This window comes from Vidua macroura, chromosome 6 (assembly GCF_024509145.1).
Source record: "Vidua macroura isolate BioBank_ID:100142 chromosome 6, ASM2450914v1, whole genome shotgun sequence".
Taxonomy (NCBI): domain Eukaryota; kingdom Metazoa; phylum Chordata; class Aves; order Passeriformes; family Viduidae; genus Vidua; species Vidua macroura.
Window position 1 is genome coordinate 33,820,363 of NC_071576.1, and position 26,714 is coordinate 33,847,076.

The window sequence follows — 26,714 nt, forward strand, 5'->3', positions numbered from 1 at the left end:
AGTCAAAGGTACCAAAGCAAACACTTAGAATTGAATACCGTATTGTGTTGCAGTAACTTCAGTGTAACAAAGCTCCAAAAGAATGTTTTACTTCAGAGATTAAAGGAAGCAAGAGAGACTAGAACTTCAGAAAAAAATATCCACACATGAAAAGTCTAGAATTAAGAAGCTGCATAGTTAATACTCCTTGAAAGATCCACAGCTTTGCCTGTCTCAGACCCTCACTCCACACAGTTCAGCCACACACGTGATGGAAATACAGTTCCTGCTGCAGTTTTTTTAAACATTTGGCTCAAACAAAAAAAAAAAACCAAAAAAACCCCAAAAAAAACCAAACAAAAAAACAAAACAAAACAAACAAACAAAAAACAAAAACAAAAAACAAAAAACACAAAAAAAAGCAGTGAGCTAGTTTGGCTGATACAGAAAGAAATACTAGAATAGCTGTTTGCCATTCATTTATAGTATAAGAGTAATGACTTTTCCCACTTGCCTTATTCTGACCCCAAAAGTCTGATACTATAGCTCCAAGTGCAGCATGGAGCATTTTGTTGTTCTAATCACAAGACAGCAGTTTTCTGTTTTCCCCACCCTGCTGTGTCCTGATTGCTTCCTCTCTGCCTCTTTGAAAGGACTTGTTAAATTAACTGCACAGTGTTTTTCTTTAACAAACTCTGCAAAGAGGCAGCAAGAAGTCAGGTGGGGATGAGGTGAACAAACTAACACAAGCCCCCACCAAACAGCCACTTCCTGATCCAAACAGAGGAAAAATATTGGCTTGCTCTATCTCTCCTTCTAAGACAGAACATCTCAGAGACATGTTCACAAATAAGAGAGGGGGATGTGTGTGGAGGGAGTGCAGCTCATGGCTCTATCTTGGTGGCAAAGCTGCTCACCTAGTTCACAAACAGAGGACATATAAAGGACTTGAGAAATCTCTCTTTCTCTGCCTCATACTGCAGGCAGTGCACATGGTAGCAGTACTGAGAACTAAGGAACCCTACAACTTCAGTAACTTGCATCATAAAATTTTGGTGATTTCAGAACAACCATGATGATTTTAGGAAAAAAATAATCATTGCCTGAGATGCCTTCTAGAGTATCATCTCCACCAAAATTGCAGGAAAAAACCAGTCATCCCTCTCCAAGAAAGAAGCCAGCAAAAGTTGTTATTTTTTACAGTATTAAGCCACTACTGAATCAAGAAGCTCTAAAGACCTTCAAATTAATCAGAATGAGAGCTTTTGCACTTTCTTTTTTTGGGGGGGTGGGGAGGGGAGAGGAAGAGAAGTGCTGTGTTTAAGCATGTTCAGATGACTATATCCCCTTTCTCAGTTGCACTAGGGTGTTGTGCTGTACTTTTAGTCAGTGTTACTTTTGGATTTCTTCACACAGGATTATGTGGAGCAGTGTAGACATGTTTGGATATGCTGCTCACGTTAGAACTGCCACTTACTGCACGCACTAACAAAGGAGTTTCAGAGGCAACACTTTGTTGCAGTTCTAAAAAGTTTACTGATGCATCACGTCAGAAACAATACTCTCATCTTGAAGACACAGACCAAGACAGTTAGTGAGAAATCTGAAGGCAATACTAAAAGGACACTTCTGAACAAGATGAGTGCTCTTTCTGCCAGAGGCATTATTTTTATGAATCCAAAGCCAGACTACTCAGATTTACTCTGCTTCCAAATTTGGCTCACCCAGACAGCTGTGGAATGCTGATGTTGCCTACCAGCTCTGGAAGCAATATAGAGAGAGACACATGCACTTTTGAGTTTTTTAAAAAGTCATATTGTATGATTAAGAGAAATATTTAGTTCACAGATGGAACATTGCAATCCAAACACACATGCTGGAGCTGGAGGGAGGCTGAGGAGGGAGAGAATGGACGATTCTATGCAATATGGTCATTTCCGCAGGCAAGGGCCAACTAAATACCAGCTCAGCCAAACAATGGAAGGCTTTGAATCCAGGAGCAGCACCACTAATGTAAATAATTCGGTTAACTGGCAGTTAGTGGAGTAAGGGAAGGAGCAGTATCACTGCACGGCAGTACAGATGCTGTCCTTGGGACAGGGGTGTCATTTAAGAAAAGAAATTAATTAAGCAAGGGAAAAGTGTTGGTATCATAAATAGCAGTGAGTGAGACTAAGTTAATGAAAGAATGACCTTAAAAGGAAAGAATGAACTGAATGCTTGTAACTAATACACACCATTGCATACAACTGTGTTTGTCAGCAATTCTGTAACCACAAAATTGAGAAACTTCTAACTGTGCAAAAAAATAACTGGAATGAAACTTGGCAAACAGAATTTTGGCCTGGAAAACTGCAGAAAAGTTTGGGGGTTTATTTGCAAGAAAATTATTGTGTGTTTAAAAGGACACAGTTCATATATAGTCTGAAGCAAACACTTAAGAACCAAAATAACCAATAACAGATAAGTCAGCACAATATCAATAATCATGCAGACTTTATTAAAGTAGATTATGAGTCTCAGAAATCTCAAGATAGTTTCTTTGAAAAGCAGATAAATTGTGTCTAGGTGTACAGCATTTCACTGTAAGTATTACAAGTGTTAACAAATGTGAAGGAAGTCCATCCGTGTCTGGAGATTAGAAGGTATAGAAGCCATACTCAAGATTTTATTATTTTTCTGAAACAAGCTCATTTTTCTAAACTCTATCATCACTACTTCTGATTATCTTACTACCTTCACAAGAACTGTCTCCAAGAATCCTTACCAGGAAGTAAGGGGTATTTGCTTGGACATTAAACAATAACCAAATAAAATAAAGGCTGTGTATTATTAGCAAAACTAGTATCTTTGCTTTTCTTCAAAAAGAGAGTACAATTAAAATCAACTCCATCCACCAAGATAAGAAAAGCACAGAATTCAGGGTGAAGATACAGCATATTCAAGAATGTGACATCTCTTTGCCGTTTGTTGTTAGGGTCAGAAACATATAAACTAGTTCAAAATGGATCACCCCATCATTAATGAACTTTCATATATAGCAAACGCGAAGGTGAATAGAAGCTTTGTTGTTCCCTCCAAACCACGAGGGCAATATTTTAATTTTTTAAATAACTGAGATTCTTATCTGATAAGACTTCAGAAACTGGAGCCTTAAAAGCATCAAACATCACCATTTATGTACCCAGAGCAATCCGACAATGTAACAGCAAAGGCTTGCCTAGTTTGGCCCTTATGACCTAACTGCATCACTGAATGAAAATGTTGCTACATCAGTGATCTCAGGCAGTTCTCCAGAAAGCATTGTTATTTCCTGTATTCTGCATTTATTCACAGGAAAATAGCTCAAGAATCTCAGTATTCCAAGGAAGATATCAAGACCAGAGGCATAAAGTATACTCAATTCTCCCCCTCATCTGTATTACTTTTATTCTTTCAGGATTTAAGGTTAACTCTGCCATTACAAAGATTGAACAGTAGCAAATGACAAAAAGCAAAAAAAAAAAAAAGCTCAAAACCCTGTTTGTTTAAGTGGTTCACATCTTCCTCCAGCTCAAGTCAAGGCTTGTTTTGGTGCTATTACAGACCTGTTCTCAAACATTCTCCTGCCCTAGGCTTGCCCTCACTACAGATCTGTGGGTCACCAGGCACAAGAGTGTCTGATTCTCACTCTCTGCTTGAATCATGTAGGTGTTACTGTAATGTAAGTCATAAATGAGATCTAGTAAGCAGACAATTCATTTTTCAAGGGAAAAAAAAATAAACCAACCAGCAACAAAAAATATCAAAAACCCAAACAACAATAAAATTTAGCCCGATTATAAAAAAAGAAACTTGAGAATATAATGTGGAAAGCAACTGTCCAACAGCCACAAACAAACTAGCTGAAACACCTTATCATTTCCACCATTTTCTAATCCCTAAATTCTCTGATCAGAGTCCATTATGCAGCCTGTTCAGAAATAGCACCTTGTAGGATGGAGTACAGACTGTGACAGGGAACATTGCTCAGCTAAATCCAGCAAAACACAAAGGAGCAGGTTCCATCAGATAACCAGATGGAGAAGATACAAATACAGCCAGACATGGCATGGGAAGATGACCTTTAGGCCAAATAAAGGAGCAGGATGTGTTCCCAAAAGCAAGCATTCACCAAAGTAATTTCAACAAAAAGAACATGGATATCAGAGAATGTTACCTTAGAAAAATAACCTGAGTGTAAAAGTTGGCAATTCCTCCTGAGGAATTAAGCCATTTTCATACCTTATGCAAAATCAGTCACTTGTCAATACTGCAGTCCTATGATACATTTTTCCTACACATTTCCTTGCTGCAATTGTTGTCTTGCATTAGGAAAGCTGAGTAACATCAGCCACAGATTTGTTCTCTTATCCAATTATATATCAATTATATATATATATATATATATATATATATATATATATATATATACATATATACTCACTTCCCTGATTTTCTCAAGTGAAGCTGCAAGAATTTTTAATTACAAAAACTACACAAGTAGATAATAAAGAAAATAGCATCAAGAAGAAAGTTGGCCTTTCTTTTGACAGGAAAATTGGCAAGATCCAAAATGCTCCTGCAGTAGAAGAGTCCAGTCTCGAACTAGTAAAGCTTTTGCCTCTACTAGGTAAAAGATGAATATAAATTTTCACCTAAAGCTAAGTGAGTGCACCTGCAGACATAACTTTGGACTCATCAGGTTGGTTCTATCACAGTTTCCCCTGGACTGATGTTTCAAAGACTAATTCCCTTCTCTTACAATAGGGTTAAACTAATTTTTCAGATATTCTCCTAGTAAATGCACTAAGAGGATCTCTCCTTTGATTTCAGTCACCAATATTTTTTTTTAATTTTTCTTTCTCATTTTTTTTTTTCTTTTTAGACAAAAAAATTTCTCTTTTAAGTCCCTCCATATTAAATGGAGGTATAGATGTGATTAGGGCAAGATTTACAATGATTACTGCCTTAAGAAAGCAGTCTACAAAAACCCATTCAATCTGAGGTGCTTTTGAACAACAGATTATACTTTTAAAATTTGCATTACAAGGACAACACTTTGCCCTTTAAATTCTTGCTTTAGAAAGACCTGGGTGCTAAAGTATTTCAAAGCTAACAAAAAGATTAAGCACCATGAGGCTTTTGAAGTAGGCAGTTTTCCCTTTTCTTGGTACAGGAAAAACCGAGGGCAACCAACAGACCTAATCAACACTCTGAAACAAAATCAGGTTTCCTGACTTCTTGTTTACAGTTACACACTTTGTTGAATATCTAAAACCTGAATAGCACCTGTTTGTAGGAGCAATCTGGATCCCACAGAGCAAAGGGGTAGTATTGAGCTTAAAGTGCCTGCCAGAACCAAGAGTGCTAATTGAGGATGCTGATAGGTGTGCAAAAGTTTCATCTTCAAATCAGAAAATGCCCGTGCTTATGATGGAGAGCAATCAAGACAGGAGAGGCTGAACAGAAGAATGACCATAGCCCTGTCTGAGAACAACAAAGAATTATAAGCTAAGCTACTAATAACACTCTTTTTTATTACACAATTTGAACCTCAGTTCTCCACAATTCAGTTGTGTCTGATCAACAGATCCGGGGATCCTAGAGGAAAGTTAAAAAACTTTCTAAATACACTCCACTCCAGGAAGGATACCAGCCTAAACACAGAGAAAGCTAAGCTAAACCCTCTATCCCAAGAGGGCTGACAAGATCATGCATAAAGCAGGACTGCAAATTAAATATGGAGTGTATATATCTAGAACAGAAGCTAAGTGAGAGGGCCCCTCCTACGGTACCATCCCAGTAAATTCCACAATAAGGACAAAGCATAAGGGTGGGGAAAAAGAAACTACAGTACCTGTTTTACACACTTAAATATCAGGCAGTATTTGGCAGACTTGCACAAGTATTTGCAGATATAGTATCTGCAGATTATCTATTAGGTGATGCTCATGCCATCAACAGAAATTACTCCTTCAGAATAAAAAAGTTATTTAACAATAAATTCACTGATTTACATATTTCACAATTTTAGGCTGCACTCCCATCTTTAAAGAAACAAACAAACAAGAAAAGGCAAAAAAAAATCATCAAAAGCCTTGATGATTGTCACCATCTCTCTTTGCCCAAAGTCAAAAAAGGCTCATTTGCAAGTACTCCCTTTTTTCCTTCTGTGAGAAGAAAGAAGGAAAGACAGAGTAGACTTAGATATTTCTAACTCTAAATAAGTCGTTGATTTTGGCTAAATTTATGGCAAATATTTTGGAGATTTACAATAAGGAAATCAAAGCCAAAAGCCATCTGAAAAGTACTACTCCCCCAGATGCCATTACTATTCAAATATTCCTTCAATGCATCCCAAAGATTCCCAGAAAAATTCAATCCCCGTGAACTTAAGTAATAATCAGTTCAGTTTCTGTCACATTAAAGGGAACTTTTGAGAAACAATGGAAGACAAATAGGAGGAAAAGTATCTACATTTAGGTTCTGTGTAATTTGGGGCAAATATGTCAAGTTGGATCTGGTTAGATCTTCAAATTCTAGGTTGGGAAACTGATCAGTTGAGCTGCCTCAGTAGCACAGAAGTGTAACATATGAGGATGGTACATGTGTGGGATGAGTTCTATTTCCTGAACTGCAAGAGAAGACAAATAGTTATTTGAACTATTTGAGGTGGTATGGGTGACCCATATTAGCGACTTCCGTAACAGCACTTAAAATTTGTTAAACTGTAGCCTAAGTGGATTACTTTAAGCAACATCAAGTCAGACAAAACTCACAACAAATTATTCCACTGGGAAGAGAAAGAAATTATAAACCTGACAATGAACAAGTGGTTGCCAAGATACACACATTTCTCCTGCAGTCCTTAATACAGTGCTCTGCTCAGAGCAGGACTGACAAAGGTCTCCAAACAGAAACATGCAGCACACTTCTATTGCACTGAAATAATTTAAACAGATATTTGCCAATTCAATGATGCAGTGAACTGTTCCACCTGCAGGGGCTTTGTGAATCCCAAAGCATTCACACTGGAAGTGATGACAATCAGAAGCTTCTTTCTTTCACATGAAAAGTCAAAATGTAAAACCTTAAATATCCACATACTATTCCTGCCATCATGTATCATGTACAGATTCTACATGAAGAAAATTCCCAATTCACCAGCACTAGCTTTTAAGGAAAGAGCCCTGAATCTCAGTAAGCTCACTGTCAGAAACAAACCCTGTGTCTGGTCCCTGAATTAATATCCCCAACACAATCACCAACAATACTGGATCCCTCACTTAGACTTGCAGAAGCTCAGTATTTCACCCAATATACCAGACATCTTGGTAACATGCAGATAAAAAAAGGCAACAGTTACTTTGTAGAGTGAGCTCAGGAAGGAAAGCTAGAAAGGATAAAAAATCAGCACATGTGTAAGTATCACTCGTAAAATAACTGCCATCTCTGTTCTTCTTGTGTGATCTTTAAGGATCAAATACCTTGAAGGTATGACCCTAGAAACTAAAATTGGCAACCATTGGAGAGCTCAATCTATGGACTTGTACTCAGTTATGTTGCTGTTTTTATGACCTTAGAATACCTTCAACATCACCACACAGATTCTCTAAAGTCCTCTCTATGCAACACATTACAAATATAACCTGTGGTACAGACAGAGTTGCAAATACTCATCATCTCCCTTTCCTCCCTTTCCCTTGCACATACATTCATCAAAAATAAACCCTAACAGAATTAACCATGCCTTTATTCAGAGGTAATATTCAGTCCTCTCCTGCAGACCTGGTCTATTATACATGTATTTAACTAAACTATGAAGAACTGCTCTCAAATTTCCTGTAGTTCTGACAGCAACCACTCCTATTTTGATACTGAGAGAGGCCTCATAAACCTGAAACCTAGCTTTTCCAGCTGCATGTCAATCTAATACCACTTGCAAGATTTCTATGTCCAACAGTGTTTTCCTCTTGCTATCAGACCACTGCTACAAAACCAAAAAAGGTAATACTCATCAGGCCTTTGAAAGGCTGGGAACTAAATGAAGTAAGAGAAACTACAAGTCAAAGCAATCAGGAGCCAAGAACTGGATTTTCAAAAGTACCTGTGATTTCCAATACACGTGGACCAGAAGTTATGGATGTAATAGATTGCTTTAAGAGTTGGATTGTGTTTACTTGCATTACAATGACTAAGCTGAACACCTAGTAATTAGCACTTGGCAGAAAAGCTCTGCTCAAGACAAAGACTTTAGGAAATACAGTCAATTCAAGTCCAGCAGCAGAGTGCAGCCACATCTTCAAAGTCCTCCACACACTGGCAAGATCCACATACCCGAACATTCATAAACCTGAATCTAATTTGTTTACTACAGAGAAGAAATTTCTATATCTCTATATTTTGCTTACTGTTTAATGAGCTAATCACTAGATGATTCACTAATATCTAACAATATGTGTTCCTTGTCCACAGCTTAGGAGTTTGCTTCTCTAAATTCTCAGAGCAGGAGGCAAATTTAACATTAATTTAGAGTACACTAAGAAAGACTTCTTGATTGGTGTTTTTGATACACAAATATTCATTGAATGTGAGCTAAAAAACTTTGTTGCAGTGGGCTCTGAACTGCAGTTACTTGTCAGCTAAGACAAAGAAAGAAATCAAAGCTGAAATAATGTTCCTTTTGGATTTATCTGTAAAGACTTGATGGAAAACACCAAAATTGACATTCCTTTAACTTGGGTATATTATGATTTGTATGGTTAAAAAAAAATAGCTTTTGATATATGCCATAAGGATTACAATCACCAAGGAATACCAGGCCCTGTTGCTCAAGGATTTTTTTTAAACTCATCATTGGGCTTTTTGAGTACATGGACTTGTAACTATGCAGACAGCACAAGTCTCCTCAACTTTCAGAAGAATCTTTAAAAAGTCTGTTGTGTATAAGCATTTCTACATCACTCAGAGTGGAATCCAGTACTTGAATTAGGAGGACAAATGTGTTTGCAGATCCCAAAACTAAAATCTGGGGCTCTGGAACAGTGTTTTACTCCAGGAGCACAAAAAGTCAAATGACAAAAAGAAAAACTCTCTGCTTGTAGTTTATTCTTATGAAACATGCAGACTCGGAAGGTAAATCATCCCCAGCTTTGGTCAGGTTCCACTTCTACTTTGTAAAAAGCTTGTAAAGAATATGCTGAGGAAGCAAAAAAGGGGAAGGTTAGTGAAGCAAAAGAAACCAAAGCAAGTAAAACAGAATGAGCAGAATGTCACAAACAGCTGAACATATCTAATAGTTCACTGCTGCTCAAAAGAGGGCATCCTTCTTATGTCTCCTTCTCAGCCTTACAGGCCTCACTCTCTCTTCTCAATGGCTTACAGCTGCCACTGGACCCTCCCTGAACCAAGTTCAACTTGCTAGGGCATAAGAAAGCTACAAAGTCTTTCCAGCTTATTTTTCTAACGTCTAAACATGATGAGTTGGCTCAAAAAACAGGTCAAACACATAAGTATGCAACAGACATAGGAATGAGGGCCTGGTAGTTTTTAGATAAGCCCTCCCAGACTCACCTAAAATACCCCAAGATATGTATTCATGACATAAGACTAAGCATCTGAACCTTTAAACTGGACACACCAATGGATCCCAGTGTGCATAAAGTACTGATTCAATGCTCCCATCACAAGCAGAACACACTTCTGTGAATGGCCTTTTTGCAGCATGAAGATCAGTTTAAAAATGTATGATGGTCATTAACAGGATAAACCCGTATAATTTTGATCTCAAAAACTTCCACATATGTTGATGTTAAGTGGTGGATCAGAGGGAATATAGGAAAAGAAAGCACTGAGGGGACAAGGATAATATTTTCTTAAGAGAAAAAGCAGTCTTTTATTTCAGTAAAAAGAAGGAAATGGTCATGGAGCTGCGTGGAAAGAGAAGGGAGAACATGAATACCTAACAACAGCTGAAGTTGCATAGTCTTTGCTTGAGAGATATAGGTACTCTAACTTGCTGAGTTGTCCCCAGCAATTCTGTAACAATATTTGTAATACATATTTTATTGTAAATAGTTTAAGAGGCACAGATCTCCCTTTTTGAACTTTCTTTTAAAAAGGCACAGCTTCCAGACCCCATCTAGTGGTGTGAATGCCTTACAGCAGCCTCCTCAATCAAAACCACATTTAAAGCTTTTCAATGCACTCTTTTTAAAAAAGAAACAACACAGATGGTTTCAGTTTAACGTCCACCTGAAGGAATAGAAATACTTACACATTCTAAAAATAGAAAAATAAGATTTCCAGACTCAGTAGTCACCTTATAATCGTAGAATTATATTAGTTCTATATTTATAGCACTTCATGTGCTATTTTTGAGGAGCCAACCCACCACATCCAGATCTTATTAGTATACTGGGGTAGAAGAACAGAATCTCAATTGCTGCACTAAATCTGAGACAGCAGAAATATCAAGCTGTGAATGAACTTTGGGAAAAAGCAAAATGAATCTGCCTCTGTATCCTGACTCAGTCAGCAAGACTAATCAAATTATGATTATTTGAAGTGAGCTAAACTTTCCACAATTCAGAGCTGTGCAACTGTCTCTAAATTTCTCCATGCATGCCAAGAAATGCTGGCTTTTCAATCACCTCCTTCACTGTAGCAGCCAAGCATAAAGCACTCCCAGCTTCCTATTAGAAAGTTAACCAATTCCACAGTATATTAATAAAATCTACTCATAATCAGGACTTCTTTCCTAGCCCTAAAAGTATTCAATTTAAAATTTCTAGGGGTGTTGCCTGACTAAAGAAGTGGACAAAATGGACTTTCCTGGCTGGAGGCATACAACAGCAAGCTGAGACAAATTCCCCCATAACTCAGTTGGAGAAGAGCCATGTATTTTGGAGAAAAATACACTGCTGTAAAACTCCTCAGATTTTCTGGATAAATAAGTAGATACAGCTCACTTGTTTCTGCCAAGCAATGGAATCTATATCTGAATTCTTTAACCTACAAGGACATCACTGCTCTATTCAATGTTTTGAAAATGTAGAGGCATTAGTTTAAAACTACACAATCAGCCATATCCCACTGACTGACATACAAGTTTAGAAGTTAACAGCGGATCTCCCCTTTTCTGATAGTTCATTATCAAGCTGAAAAGCATCAAAGAAAAACTGTATTTCCCCTGAGGAGCCTTTGCTGATTAAAACCAGAAATTCAGCATCAAGCCTGATCCCCTTCAAATGAGTAAAGGCCAGCCAATTTCTGTGAAGTTTTGTCAAACCTCACCTATATCTGTAAAAAGTCTCAACACACACAGTGCTGTTTGCTGCAATATGTGTTATGTGAAGGTATTGCTAACTACAGTACTGCTATTGGCCACAAACAGCTAGTCTTTGGAATTCCAAGCTTCTCACTTGCTGGACTTTGCAGACAAGCAGTAAGATTCCCCAAAGCAGCCTCTAGTTATGAAGCAAAAAGTAGTGCCTGCACCATCTAATTCTGCCTCCGTCTGAGAACAGACAGTAGTTGGGGAAATGAGTTTTACAGGAAGTGTTATACCAGCAGCACATTATTAACTACATGTAACCATTTCCCATGTCCCGTAATGGAAGAGTGCTGTGGTCCAGCTTAACCCACTGGAAGTTAAAATTTTAGCAACCCACAGTAAACATTTAAAAGTATCTACACTTCTTCCCCTTCTTTCTACCCATTCAACCTCTCATCAAAACTGCACTACCACACAATGTGACAAAGCAGCTGAAGTTGAACTGATCTACTTTCTATTGGCACCACAGGTGGAATGATAGGAGTGAAAAACTTCCACAGTGGCCTCAGTGTTATGATGGACTACATCAATACTGAAGGAAAGGAGGAATTTCCCTTGATGGCTTAAGGCATAAAAATCCCTCACAGGTGAATGCCATGTGCAGTAATGGAAATAAAAATGTAGACTAGGGAAGAAATAGACAGATCTAGCATTTTTTTTTACTGTTGTAATTAATACATTATGCTATTCAACAATCCCAGCAGATTCAACAATCAAACAAATACTTCTAAATCATGTCCCTCAAGAAACCTCTATTCCTTCACCCTTCCTACAGTTCAGGAAGTAATACATTCTCTTGGATACCAAAGACAGTATAAAAGAGAGCTACAAACACATAGGGAAGCAAGAATTTTTGCCCTTAGCAGACTTTTTTGACAATGAGGAAAGCATCTGATGCAGTAGCCTTCCTTTGCTGTGCTAGTGGCATGCTTACACAGGCAGCTTCCTGTTTATCCCCAGATTATGGAGAATTTCAGGGCTCTTTAACCCATTCTGCCTATAAAACTCACTAACCAAAGTGCTTTTGGCACATCTTACCTGCAACTACAGCATCCTTTATTATTAATAAGAATATGGAAAATATTCAATAACTCCCACACATACCAATTTCAGTTTTATGTAGCCTACCACAAGTACTTACAGCATTATGTAAGAACTATCTTTACCCCCTGATAATTAAGTGTATTTTCCCCAGAAGAGACTGTAACAAACAGAAATACACAGATATATGTGTAAATTCTGGCTTCCACTTCCTCACCAGAGTGAGGATAGTATCTTTACTGATCTAAAATTAATTTTTTCCTCATATGACAAAGTGAATTGCCCACAAATACATTAAAAAAAACAAGTTCCAGCTTTCTAGATTAGCAAATTAGATCTACAGAGACAAGTAGAAGTTTTGTCAAATGCTCTGTTACTTTAAATAGACTAAAAATCCAGCGTAATTTATTTAAATATGAGAGACTCTGACTTTGGCAGCCCACTAGCAGGACACATTTCATTCTGAAGAGTCCTCTTTCTTGAGAGTTCCATGGGGGAAAAATCTGCAGTGGCAGCAGAGTGCTTTAGAGCCATTTTCTTTTCCTAAGCCAAGCATACACCCTTCTCACTGTGTTTTGGACCCACCTCTGATCAAGCAAAGGAGGAGAGCTAATGGCTGTCCCAGAAAAATGGTAGCTGAAAGCAGACCTGCATTCATTTATATTACAGCTGGCATGCAGCCAGACTTAACCCACCCAGATTTTTATGATGGAAAAATGAACATTTGAAATCAGAAAGACTGAAAAAGCTTAATCTCTCATGCATGCCAAAGTCTGGCACCAGACATTGCATACATCCACTTTAGAACCCAGTCTAACCATATTTCAAGCTGCACCTAATTCTCTTAACTTGTTTTTAACTCTATGCAAATCTGGAAGCACATTATACAGCCAAATGATTATACAGATGTCTGTATCACGCAGGAAGCCATGCTAAACTCATAAGCACTGAGTAAAAAGCTGCCTTGACCACACTCTCTAGTCAGCCACTAAAATCTGAGCTGGGCAGGAAAAACAAATTGTAAACTAGGCAGTGCCCACCACAGCTTCTTCCAGTAGTACCAAGACAGTGCTAAATGCAATGATGAGAACTTGACACAGCAATTCAAGTTAATCCGCAGTGGTGAGGCCAGGCAGGCTTTGGAGCCTTAACTTACCCTAAAAATCACTTACCTTAACACTGAAGATCTAACCCCATTTTAAATCAAATTAGATCATAAGTATGAAGAAGAATGTTAATTATGCAAAATAATTTATTAACAACATGGCTATTAATTTTGTTCTGCATCTTTTCTTACTACCATATATACTGACTTAAATTAAAAAAAAAAAAAAAAAAAAAAAAACAACCAGCATGCCATCACCTCCCAAGGGAAAGAAATAACACAGCATAAAACAAGGACAGCCAGATCATACCTCTGAGGTTTACGAATATCCCAGAGTCCCACACCTTCCTTAGAGTTGGCAGTAGCCAGTAATCTGGGTTCTACTGGATTAAACATCACACTGTGAAAGGCTGATGGGTAGTGTGCCAAGCAGAAGGGCTCTGTTGAAAAAGTTGAAATTTCAGACATAAGAACAAACAATGCATTCAACTGTTTGATGCAAGGAGTTTGGCAGCTGAATATGGAAACAGCATAACAAGATCTGAAGATATGGAGACATGTTCAAACCACTTCTCAAGCTGACACATCCAAAGCAATAAAAAACCTGAAGTTTTAAAATCCACCCACGTGTACATTAATTCTGTCTAAATATGGAAAAGGACACATACTGAATTTCAAGACACCATTTTCTTTATGGAAGGTTATCAGAGTTTAAAACTAGCTATTCAAAGATCAAATACTTGAATCTTTTTAAGGTTCATGACCAAATGCTCATCTGATAAGGACTATACATGAAGGGGCTTCTGAAAGCTTCCTAGTAATATACACCTGAGAGCTTCCACAGCCAGTGCTGATTACCCAAACCATAAATGTAGCAGCAATTGCTTCTAAGGGAGAACAATATTACAAGAAGTGAAATAAGTTTGTATGAAACTCAGCTCAAAGCAAGCTGCTAACCTTGGGGAAAAGAAGCCTACCACCTCTTAAGTGCTGTACTAGCAGACAAGAAGGGTGCTCCTCTTGGATAAAAAAAATGTTAACAATTAGCTCTTGCTGTTCACACACAGAGTAGAAAGCAGGCTCATTCAGACTCTCCCTCTCATAAGACTGTGTTTGGACTACTACTCTGCCTTATTTATTCCATCAAAATGCTCTCTCCATGAAGAGCAGTGAAAAGCCTTGACTATGCGACCTTCTCTCTGCTTCTGTGAGCTTTACAGCTTTAGGCACAGTCTAATTCTCTTCCTTGTTTGTATCTTTTGTGGCATGCTGCCACTCTTTCAATCAACTAAGAAACCAGAATCAATCTCTATTTTGAGAAATTCCCAGGGATTTGGCCCGACTTTCCCATTCACTGTTTGCTTTGGTGCAACTCCTCTGTCGCTCACGTGCTAGGGAGAGAGTTATTGTCCCTATCTGAGCCACCGAGTGCAGCACCTGTAGCTCCACAAGCACCTTCAGAACTATGTAATTTTCTTTCCTCACTCCCTCTTTACCACATATAAAACATGGTTAAGCAGGCAACCCTCCCAAATTCCTAATACCTTATGAAACCACTGCCTATCAAGCAAATGAGACAGAATTAACATTTGTCTTGTCTGTACCCGCCTCCCATGCTCTAAGATTACAAGTTTTTTCATCAAGGGTTTTCCTTTTTAGTGTTTCTTTAGTAGCGATCAAAACAAAGGTCTCTGACCACAGATGAAGCTCCATGGTGTATTCATTGTCATAAGAGTCAAAAGTAAAAACAAGAAAAGAAGCCAACTTTTGTTCTGCTAGTCTGCCCAAAGGCTTTAGAAATTGCTGCTTGTCTGCCAGCAGCTCCAAATAAGGTTTAACACCAAAACTGACCTTCTATGTTTGCATCATCAAATCAGAATCCTGCTGGGACATAAAAGCCTGTGTTATTAAGATGGCAGCCCCCACTGAGAAGCAAAGGCCTGCATCAGCTAAGTGGAGAGACAAACAAAGGAGCTGGGTTTTAAAATAAATTTTAAATTTGTGTATATTTCCTTAGTCAAATCATTCACTAATCAGTCATTAATTACTGGTGCTTTCCTTCATACCTTTATTATAAATAGATTGGCACCACACTTTTCTTCTAAGATATCAAAAGATGCCATTCAGCCTGTCAAAGAGAGATTACAGGAGCTAAACTAATGAGGCACTACGTCATTTTAATGAAAAGTAGGGGGATTACTTTTCTATTGTTCCTTATGCTCATCACAACTGGAGCTCTTATACACTGGAGTATGAACATGTTTCTGAAGGGAGCAGCTCAACACCATCTTTAATAAAAATTATGAGTAGTCATTTAAGACGTTAACAGAACTGTAAAGACCAGGGCTCGCTAATCACTGGCCAAAAGAATTATGCCCACTTTCACCCTTCTCCAAGACTCACTGCATCAACTGTCCCAGATAAACATAATTTTTCTCTTCCTTGCCTTGCATGAATTCTTCCTAAATCAATTATATTTTCCTTCTAGAGATCTTACCTCCATGGGAAGACTCTCGGATGTCCCAAATCAGAACCCGGCCATCATCTGATGAACTAGCAAAGATGTTGTCATTTACTGGACTCACTGAAAGGCCATACACTGCATCTTCATGGGCAAACACATCCAAGGTCTCAGTGCTGGAAAAGAGACACAACATTATCATTCTTCCTTCTTTTGCTATTGTTTTATAAAGCAAAGTATTTACTGCTTTATCTACCTAGAAATACTTGGTGACAAAGTTTCTGTAATTTCATAAGAAGACCCTTGTGTTTAATTAGAATAAAAAACAAACAAAATACCCATGTACAGTGACTTCATGCTATGAGGAAAAAAAATATCACAAAATAAAACCCAAGCATTAAAAACTTCAGATAGTGCAAGATGCTACAGAACACATGATGCATTAGATTTAAGTTTGGGAGGATGTAATAGGAAAGGGAAAGAAGCCTTGGGACCTCTGGAGTCAATTTTTACTACTTAATGTAAAAAGGAAAACAAGACAGAAGTTCATTCTTTAATACAGGTTTCTGTTTTATCCAAAAGTTCAATTGAAGCTCACATAAGAGCAATTTACCAGATGGCTTTTTCATTAAGTTTTCTTTGTTTTTCAGGAAAGACCAGACCTATATTTTTCCATGTAGAAAGAACAGCAAAAATCCAACAAAATAAAATAATTCCCCCAAAAGTATATCTGGATTTCAGCTGTTTCACACCTATAAAAAAAGAAAAAGCACATTCTCCATTCTTTTCCCAATGTTTTAGATCATCTAAAAAGCTGGAATAGTGGTATGGAGAGGTAAAAAACTGAAATACTAAATCAGAAGATCCTGGGACTACTTTATTTCTTTTTAAAAGCCCCTTTATTGCTTTTGAAAAGCCCCTTTATTTCTTTAGGGAAAAAACTTTATATATACGATCCATATATCTCATGGAAGCAGCACCAAAGAGATCCCACATAAAATCAGCATTTTGCTCACATGGCAAATGATGGTCTTAGTGGCAGATCTACTAACTCCGTCTCAGGCAGTTAGTAGATTAATAAAAAGGGGGGAAAAAGCAGTAACAGAAAAAGCCATTTAAAGTTACAAAAAAGCAGTTGACAGACCAAGTGTTATCATTAAAAAGAGATTAACTTTCCATAGAAATCAATCAGAATTTGGTCTACTAAGGTTTCTTTTAGAAGATCATACAAAATAGCCTTAGAGGAAGGAATTCTGTATGGATTACAACTTGAATCAGCGTATTTTAAAAAAATAAAAACCTGATAACAAAAGCACATTAAAAATATGCACATATCAAAAAGACTTGTCAAAACATCTGAACAAGACACAGCAGGAAAAAATGTATTATATAGAAAAGTAAAAATTACAAAGATACTGTAGAATCTTAAAAAGTCTGAATGCAATAAACACCAGCTTCTAAAACTGACATTTCCACATTTAATTAAAACAAGAAAAACCTCTCCCAAAACCAAACACACACACCACCCCCTCAAAAAAACCCAAACAAAACACCCCTCCCAAAAGGCCTAAAATGTTAAAAACAACAACAAAAAAACAAAACAAAACAAAAAAACACCCCAAACACTAAACAACACAATATTCCTGAGAAACCATCAAAACAGAAGATAAAGTTACTTTTGCTCAGCTTGCATGCAAGATTTATGCAAGAAGCAGACATAAGGTATGTTGGAAGGCAGATATACACTGAACAATTCAATGCAAAAGGCTTTGGACAAACACATCAAGAAATATGTCCACACTATGTTTTTCAGGAAACTCAAAGAAATGTAAGGTTTTATATTTCTCCATTCTTACATATATATATATCTTCCTGCTTTTTCTTTATTTTCTTGAGTTCATGTTAAATGAATGGTCAGCACTTAAATTTATAGATGTTATTAGTACAGATCAAAATTCTAAAGTTTTTTTTACTTCAAACGCAGTGAGCTCAGTAGACATGATGTCTAGAGAAGACCAATTCAATATATTACCACTACTGCATTAATTATACTTTGACTAACTGCTTAATTTTGATGTAGCACAACAAAGCCCAATTCCCAACTGTTTTGCAGTTTTGGTAAAAAGTAAGTATCAAAAGCAATGTTCTTCATGTTAGTGTGGAGAATCAGGCAGCTGCATCCGAAGTTTGAAAAGCAAGTCAGGTAGGCCAAGCACAAGCCATCTTAAACACACGTCAGGTGAGACTGTTGAAAAACAAGAAGTCTGTATGCACCAACAGTTGTTTATGTGCCAGAATAATCTACTCAGAACCTACTCTGCTGTCTGCAGGACAGCATATATATTTAATAACCATTCTCTTTCCTGAGGTCAAAATAATACAGAACCCAAGTGCTGAAAAAGAAAACGGGGTGATAGGAAATACTTCATTCCAGTTATAAATTTAGATAAATCAAAACCAAATTTCAGTATTAAAACACTGTTCTCCTAAACTATCAATTTAAACCAGAAAATGCCTCCAGTTAGTCGACATTAAAGGAGCTCTTGAAGCAGTGGAAACACAGTGTATTTACCTTTCAACATCATGGAGTATAACCTGCTCATCATTGCCTAAAAAGAGAAATATAAGCAATTAACACCATGTTCTAGTGGTTAAAAATCATTATAGTGAAAAAAAAAACCAAACCAGTTTTTAAGAAAAAAATTTACAATTTCAAAACCAATATTGAAACAGAGAAGACCAGCTCAGTTGCTACGTGGTTAGCCTCTGCTCGGTTATATGAAAGGTTCCATTTGATATCACCAGTCACGACCAAATGCAGCAACTTGTTTCATCTGCTACTGCTCAATAAATAATTCTATTTAAATATGCTACTTATCATTCTTTGCCCAATTTGAGCTTAAGTTTTGGGAGATTTGCAATAAGGACTATTACATCAAGCAGCAGAACACTTTAAACTCTGATGAAAATACATCTTTCTTCCTGCTCAAAGGATGCTCCATAAAAAGATTGTGAAAGGTGAAAAGAGATGTCATAAATGAAATGCACATGGCTCCCCGATCAAATACTGCCATATAACACTGTCAGCACTCAGGGTTTTGCAACCATTGAGAAGGTGTGAACATGGCAGCCAATGTAATTTTTTCTGTATTAACAAAAACCAAACCAAGTAAGCAGACAATCATGTCACTTTTTTTTTTGATCACAGCAATTGAACACAATGCAAACTAACCACATGTGCACAGGCTAAGAGGGTCACAGCCACCAGGTAATTCCAATAGCTCATGCAGAGTTTTTCAAGCTATAACAACAGATTATTTTTTTTATTCTCTGTGCTGAATATTTTATTACCTAAATTTAGCACCTCCTCTTTAGAAATATTTAAGGACACACATACACTTATATTTAATTCAGAAAAAAAAAAACATAACCAGAAAGCCTGCAAAGTCATATTTTTATCTCTGTATAACTTTGTAGCTGTGATGTAGAGTTGTGAAGCTTTCCTAATGCACACTAAAGACAGAGGTTCAGAAGGAGCAAGATTTCATGTTATGAACATTCTTAAATGTTCAATTGACTCAGTTTTCATTTATCCCTCACATATTTCAGTTGTATTCTGCCTCAACAGAGAAATATGATAAGTTTCTCTTTGACTAATGAGGTATGAGATTTTCTACAACCATTTGCTCTTTGCCCAGGCTCTTAGTAAAATCATGCCAGCCTTAGATTACAGCAGTAGCTCATCTTTTCCATGGTAAAATAAACAAGCAATTTAAGTGTAAGTGTCCTTTGGTCATTAATTGTATTTGGAACTGCCCATTATATATTATTACATACTGTTTATACCTAGTAAAACTACTCTAGTGCCTACGTATTTCACCAGTGAAAAACACAGCCCAGTTTCTCCAATGACAAAATTTCCTCCAGCAGACACTCCTGGCTCTTCAGTCTCCATCCAGTATGAACAAAAGAATCATCCCACTTGCCTGGTTTCAGGCATCCAATCATCATGGGATCAAATTCCCTTCCATCACAAGCTCCAAAATGGAAAAGCAAGAATGAAAGGAGTGTGGAATAACCAATGTTTTCCTCTGTTTTGTGTGTGGGAGGAGAAAGTGGTGACAAAAATCTAACCACAAACTGGATGCTTCTGGTAAGGATTCATCCCTGCAGAAAAAACACCACTACTGTTCAGCCCAGAGAGGGATTACCACTTACAGTGTTTTTACTTTAACACTGGAGAGTTCATTCTTCATTGAGACAAACTGGGTCATATTTGTGTACACAGCTGTGTCATTTATAATCTCTCTTCTTTTGATAACTGCAATTACAACAATCAGAAAGACAGGAAGAATCTGCCATTCCCTTCACTTAAACTTATAAGTGTGAAATACCACAGAGTACATACAGAGGAGAACAGTTAAGGTGGCTTAAACCCCTTATCTGTCATATAAATGCTGAAAAACAAATTTAATTTCCTGTAGGTTTATTTCAGCTTTACATTAAGCGCAAAGAAAAAAAAAGTCCATGCAGTTTACTAGGAAGGGATCCTGCATTTCAAATGCTGCTGTACTCTCAGTATGTGTGGACAGAGAAGGGCAAAAATATTCTTCAGAGATGGGAACTTCTTTGGGACAGTTTTTTCCTCCAGAGATTACATGCAAAACACAGTCTACTCAGTTCCTGCCTTCCATTTTTGTAATGGCTACAGGGGGTTCTTGCTCCTTCAAAGCAAAGAGCTCTGAAATTCCTTGGATACAATCCAGTTTGTACTGAAGTGGAAAATCCCTTCTCCTCTATTATCAGGAGTTGCTTTAGAGAAAGGTCATCAGATCCTAAGTCATTAGTCATTGGCAGTCATTTATTTACAGAATAAATTGAGTTCGGTGTGACTTGTGCTAGTTTACATATTGTAATTTTTAGTTTTGGGGGTTTCTAAAGTATTATTTTTAAGTATTCCAACTTCTATGATTTAAATACAACTCTAAACTCAGGTGTGGGTGTGGGTGACTGTATGACAGCCAGTAGATCTTAGAACCCACAATTCTCTCAGACTTTTTAAGAATCTCCCAGAACATCATTGAGTGAATAAATATAGCTAACCCATTTTACCAGCAGAGATAAAACAGATGGTACATCTAGGCCATGCAGCAAAATGACTCTTTACAAGGGATCCAAGAGTCAGACTCATAGCCCTTGCAGATAAGCTTACTGAATCTTGATGAAGGAGCTGAAAGAGTTCCTGACTCCTCTAATGGAAATAATTTCTGGCAGAGGCACAGTGTTTTTATGCAAACTGGAGGAGGAAAAAGATATGAGAACGGCCAGTTTCTCTGTGCATCAGCTGTCACAGCTCATCTAACCCAGCATCTTAGCAAAAATCCACCATAATCAATTATATAAATCTTTAACTGCAGGTGTTAACTTCAGTAACAAGGTACAATCAAGCCACTCTTCTGCCTTTCCTGTGAAAACAGCAGCCTCTGACAGTAAAGCCCAATGGACAGAGGGCTGAGTTGGACATGACAAAATACCACTCCAGCTGGTCAAGCAAGATTTGGCACACTTCACTCCTTGACTATTCATGTAAGGTCCCATTTGTCTGAATTCAAACTAAAGTAAAAGGGACTCTGGCCCAAAATTCCCCAGAATCACTTGTGCAGATATAATCCTTTGAAGACAGCGTTTTTATGCTGCTATTTTTCTCATAATACAAACGGCAGACCCCAGAATAAGAAGATAGGCATCGCTATTTGACAGTCTAGGGATTTATTCCACCCCTAGAGAAGTTTAACTGAATCTTTTCATCCTTGAAATTTGGCACAAAGCTTAAGCTTTGTCATGTCTTTTTTTCTAATGGATATTATAATTTTAACACAACATTGAAGGATGAGAAGCTTCCATCATTCACATGCACTCAGAATCAATCTCTAGTATTGATTTACAGTTCATAAATCTTGGGTCAAAAAGGTAATGAAGGGCTTTGACCCAGGAGTCTCCGTACCCTAAAGTAAGTCTAGCTGTATGTTAATGGACACACTGATTAAAGATACAAATTCTCACCCATTCTGTGACCATGTTAGATAGTGGAAATTAAGTACACTAGAAAATGGCACTTGAGTGCATTGACACCTTTGTGCCTTTTTCTTCTCAATTCAATTTTCCTGCCTACCTCAACACTTTAAAAAACAAGTAGTGAAACAGACCTAAGTTACAGAATCTATTACCCCAGAACAAGTATATGTCCACTTCCCCTACCTTAGTTTTAAGACTGAATTAAACTTTCTATTAAGAAGTAGATTTATATTAAAAAGAAATGAGAGCACAAGGGTTATCAGACCCCAATGTGCCAACAGTTCTAAAAGGCAGAGGCTTACCAGTAAGAACTGAAACAGGGTCTAAGAAAACATCATTCACCAATAGATGGCAATAGTCCTTCATGAGCCATCTGAAGGTGCACTGAAATCAGATAGTAGCAGAAAAGATTTTCAAGCATCAGGCTTGAGTGCCAGAGAGAATGCAGTGTCTGCTCTTAGTACAGTTAAGAGGGAATAACAAAGACAATGTTTTCCACAGTCTTTAGCACAAGTAGAGTCAGACTGGACTCAGGATTCTCACGATGGTTCATGGTACAACGAGCTTACACCAGGGTTTGCAAAAAGGCATGACAAAATTGAAAATGTTGTGCTAGCTAAAGGATTCCCTGTTCCCAAAAAAAATTACAATTGCTGATTAAGAACATCTTTCAGATCTCACGTGGGGCAGGATCTCACTCACTCATGGCATCTACTCCAAGGCATTCACAATACATATTCATGTGAAATCAGGGTGTTCTTCCTTTCTTACCTCCAGAGAACACTTTTGTATTGCCACTGTTGAAAGCTAGGCAGAAGATGTTAGAGTGATGCTCCCCTTTCAGCTGAACTGGTTTAACTCTTGAGTGGATGGCTTCTTCCATATGCCAAAGTAAGACTCGGCGGTCATCCCCTCCTAGAAGAAATAAAGGAAATGTGCATTACTGCCTGAGCCATGTGTAAATTGATTATAGACAAATTATTTAACTCTGCAGCTATTCATAAAAAGCTTTGCTAAAACCTTAATTAGCATTAAAAATGTATGCCTTCTTGGATATATAGACACACATTTACATTAAGATGTCATGCAGTCAGGTATTCAATTAAATGTAATGACAACAGAGCAATCTGCAGGAAAAGTTTGAATTAAACAGTTTCCATTCTGCCAACACATAGTGACAACCTGTAGCAACCTGGAAACTCAGAAATATACTGCTACGTAAAATTCCATGGCAAGTGGTAGATTAATTACATGCCAAATTCACATATGCATGTTAGCAAAATGCTTCTACACCAACTCCTTGTTGCCAGCATTGCTTATGTTACTCATAAAACATGAACTTTTTCCCCCTTTCACTGCAACTATATATCCTCCAGCAGTCTTTGCAAAGCCTTCATAGCATATGTTGGCTCAAGACTGATAAAAGATAAAAAAAATTTACTGAAGCATTCAGAAGTCTTCAGCACACACAGTTATGCCAGGTTTCTAGACCTGTAAAGGTTAAGACAGATATTTCTGCAAGGTGAAGTCCTGACAAAGAGAGTACCTGGAGAAAGGAAGGTCAAATTTCTTGCTTTACATCTTGCTGTATTCCTAATTGCTTGCCTATATGCAGTTCTCAGTTCAGAGCTCTGCCTCCTTCTCTGTATGGCAAACAGTTATATAAAATAAATACTAGACTGTTCGTGCTTCAACTGCATGAAGTTATATTTATTAGGAAAATTAAAAAATCAAGACACTATTGTACTGGTCAGCATTCTCAGCAGCAATTTTAAATATCTGCAAAATGTGAATAAAGTTTCTCCAAGTCAGACTCAAAATATTTTTGGTATCTGTCTTTAATAACAAAGATGGCATGACAAGTGGAAAGTCACATTAGAAACATGCTGATTACAGTTAAAACATTTTATTTATTCTTTGCACAAGCAAAAGCCTAAACTCAGAGCCTTTTTTGAGCTGTTATACAGAGGACAAAGACATCAAAAAGAAAAAAAAAAAGAAACCAAAATTACTTGGCCTGCTGTTTACTTACAAAAAAGGTAAATGCATAAATAGATTTCATTACTACTATTAATCAGATTCCTTAGAATTTTCACATCATATGTTGCTATTAAGAAATTCTCCCATGGAACTGAGTTATGTCAAACATCCTACAAGTAAACAGTCTCTCAGCCTTTAAGTCTCTAACAGATTTTATGACACTTTGATAGACAGTACAGCAGCATGTTATGATTACCCATGCTCCATGAAATTGTGCATTCCTCCTCCTGATTTTGTACTTCATACATCAAACAAGAGTACATGATACAAAGATTTGTGATGCATTTGATAGCTACTGAGAACGAGTCAAATGTGATGGATCCAAAATCTCACAGTAATTTATGGTCAACTAAACTGATGGAAACTTATATTCCTTTCTGTCTAGAAATAGGAGAGAAAGTTGTATTTGCACTCCAGTGATTGCAGATGAGCTTGTAATAAGGAGACATAGAAATACATGAGTGCCGAAACATATGACCACATTATTCAAGTTAAGATTAAGAAGTAACTGTCACACTGAATGTAATTACTTCCCAAAGCTGCCAACCACCATGTCATAATGTTATCACTACCTGAAAAACAATTTAAGCAACATTTAACACAGGTGAATGCCAACATTGCTTCCATCAGACTTCATTTATTGCCTTCTATAAAAGACATTTCAAGGCAAAATATAGTAACATATTGTTGTTACTTGTTACCATAGCAAACCAATTTGCTAAAACCACTGCAAAAAGTCTACACATCCTCCTACCTAACAGCACAGCCATCTAGGTGTCTCACTTTTAACAGTAAACTCATAATCATTTCCACCAACAACTGTCCAGATTAAAAAAAAAAAAAAAAAAAAAAAAAAAAGATATCTATATAAAACAAGCATAACTGTGGTTCCCAGCACACATACAGCATGGCAGTAGGATAATTTGCAACCTGTGCAGAAAAGTGTTTGATAGTGTGAAAAGTTGACAACACCTTCTATTTTATAAGTTCCTATACCTTAGTGCCTGTTTGCCTTGGAAACTACTTTTCCTATTGAATACAAATGTTTTCCTCTTCCCAAACACTTAGATTTCCAAGAAACTTTGGTGGTGGCACATTCCATATCTTAGAAGCTTTTAAATGCTCCCTACACTCATGCAGTGCTGTCCCTCCTCCATCTGTGTATTATCTTTGGGAACTTCTACACCTGTTCACTCCTCAGTTTTATTCCTCTTGTATCTCACTGAGACATAAAAGTTTAACAAAATAATAACATTATTGTGTCAAAAGTGTGTTCTCTTATAATACCAATTTAGCTATTCTAGAAATACTTCTGACTCAAGGCCAGTTCTACCAGAAAGAAAAAGTTACCCAATGTGTTGGGCCACAGAGGACTTGCGGCAAACAAGACACTTCAGCAATCCCTACATCCTCACACAAGAGAACAAGCAGTGTTAAGTTACAGGCAAATAATACCCAAGAAAAGGCAAGTCTGAAGTGACAGAAACCAGCAAATGCAATTTCCATTATCCAAACCTGACTCCTACCATAAGAGGGAAGAAGGGAGGGAGGTGCACATGTATGAGCAGGTATACAAGAAGAAAGCGAAGAAAATGTGAATATATAGTTTTTGTGCTCTGTAGAAAGCAACTGTGATTCCTCAGACACAAACTGCATACACATTATGCAACATAAGTTACAAGTCTGAGAATTATAGGAAACTTCAGATCTGTAGCATTTGTTCTGTACAGTAGATTGGCAAATGCAGATTAATTTAAATGCTCTCAATTTATGGTGAATTCGTTGTGCATGTACATCAATTCTACAAGTGAAGCAGAAGCCACATTCTTAAAATAATATAGAGCATATACCAACAGCAACAGGTTTATCATATCTGGAAAACCTGGGTATATGGCTTAATAGCCAAATACCTTACCAAAGCTCCACATGTGGATTTTCTGGAAATTGAAGATACACAGAGAATTTGCAATTTTTCTGTCCATGGTGTCAGAAACAGTAAGTTCGACATCTACAATGAGGCAATAGCTTCACTTTCATCTTATTTTGCAGATTCTGTTTAGAACTGTATGACTGACAATTTGAAAAGTAAAAGTTTGTGTGACCCAGCTAAGACCTACACAATGCCATTCTACAGTTATTTTTCAGAAAGGAACCACATTTAAAAAGATTTAATTAGTCAAGTACTTCAGTGCTCATTACAGGAGCAGGGTCAAACCTGTAGAAACATTCAAAACCAAAGAGACACAGTAAGAGAAATCTATTAGTTTTAGACCTAAAATAGTTTGAAGGGGGCTAGAACATACCTTTGCCAAAAATAAATCTAGTCCAAACAGTATCTGCATAGCTCACTTGAACTCCTGTGTACTAACAGAAGCACTTCAAAATCATACGAGTCAGTACTGAAAAACTGCAGTTTTAAAGTGCATTAATCTTGCTGGTTGTGGACAAAGCTCAAGACCACAACTTCCCTTTATCTCCCATATACCAGCTCCATTTGCTAAAAGAACCTACATGGCAAGTGGGCAATACTTCTAAATCATAACATGAAAGATTAGTCTTATTGCTGTATCTACTTCAGAAGTTGCATGAATCACAGAAAGCAGAATTGGATGGTATTTCAAGAAGTTGATCACTTAGTTGGCCTTGGCCAAAGGCGA

At 37.3% G+C, this 26,714-nt stretch overlaps 1 protein-coding gene across 5 annotated transcripts in view; it reads right to left on the reverse strand.

Moving 5' to 3' along the window:
- Nucleotides 1-26,714, reverse strand: part of DCAF5 (DDB1 and CUL4 associated factor 5) — a 72,020-nt gene that overhangs the window by 39,472 nt on the left and 5,834 nt on the right. For all 5 annotated transcript variants that reach the window (XM_053979784.1, XM_053979787.1, XM_053979786.1 and 2 more), the window contains exons 2-5: nucleotides 22,789-22,932; nucleotides 18,515-18,551; nucleotides 15,979-16,118; nucleotides 13,792-13,921 (exon numbers count right to left, since the gene is read on the reverse strand). In XM_053979784.1, the coding sequence (XP_053835759.1) occupies nucleotides 13,792-13,921; nucleotides 15,979-16,118; nucleotides 18,515-18,551; nucleotides 22,789-22,932 (451 nt within the window). The remainder of the gene's footprint in view (nucleotides 1-13,791; nucleotides 13,922-15,978; nucleotides 16,119-18,514; nucleotides 18,552-22,788; nucleotides 22,933-26,714) is intronic.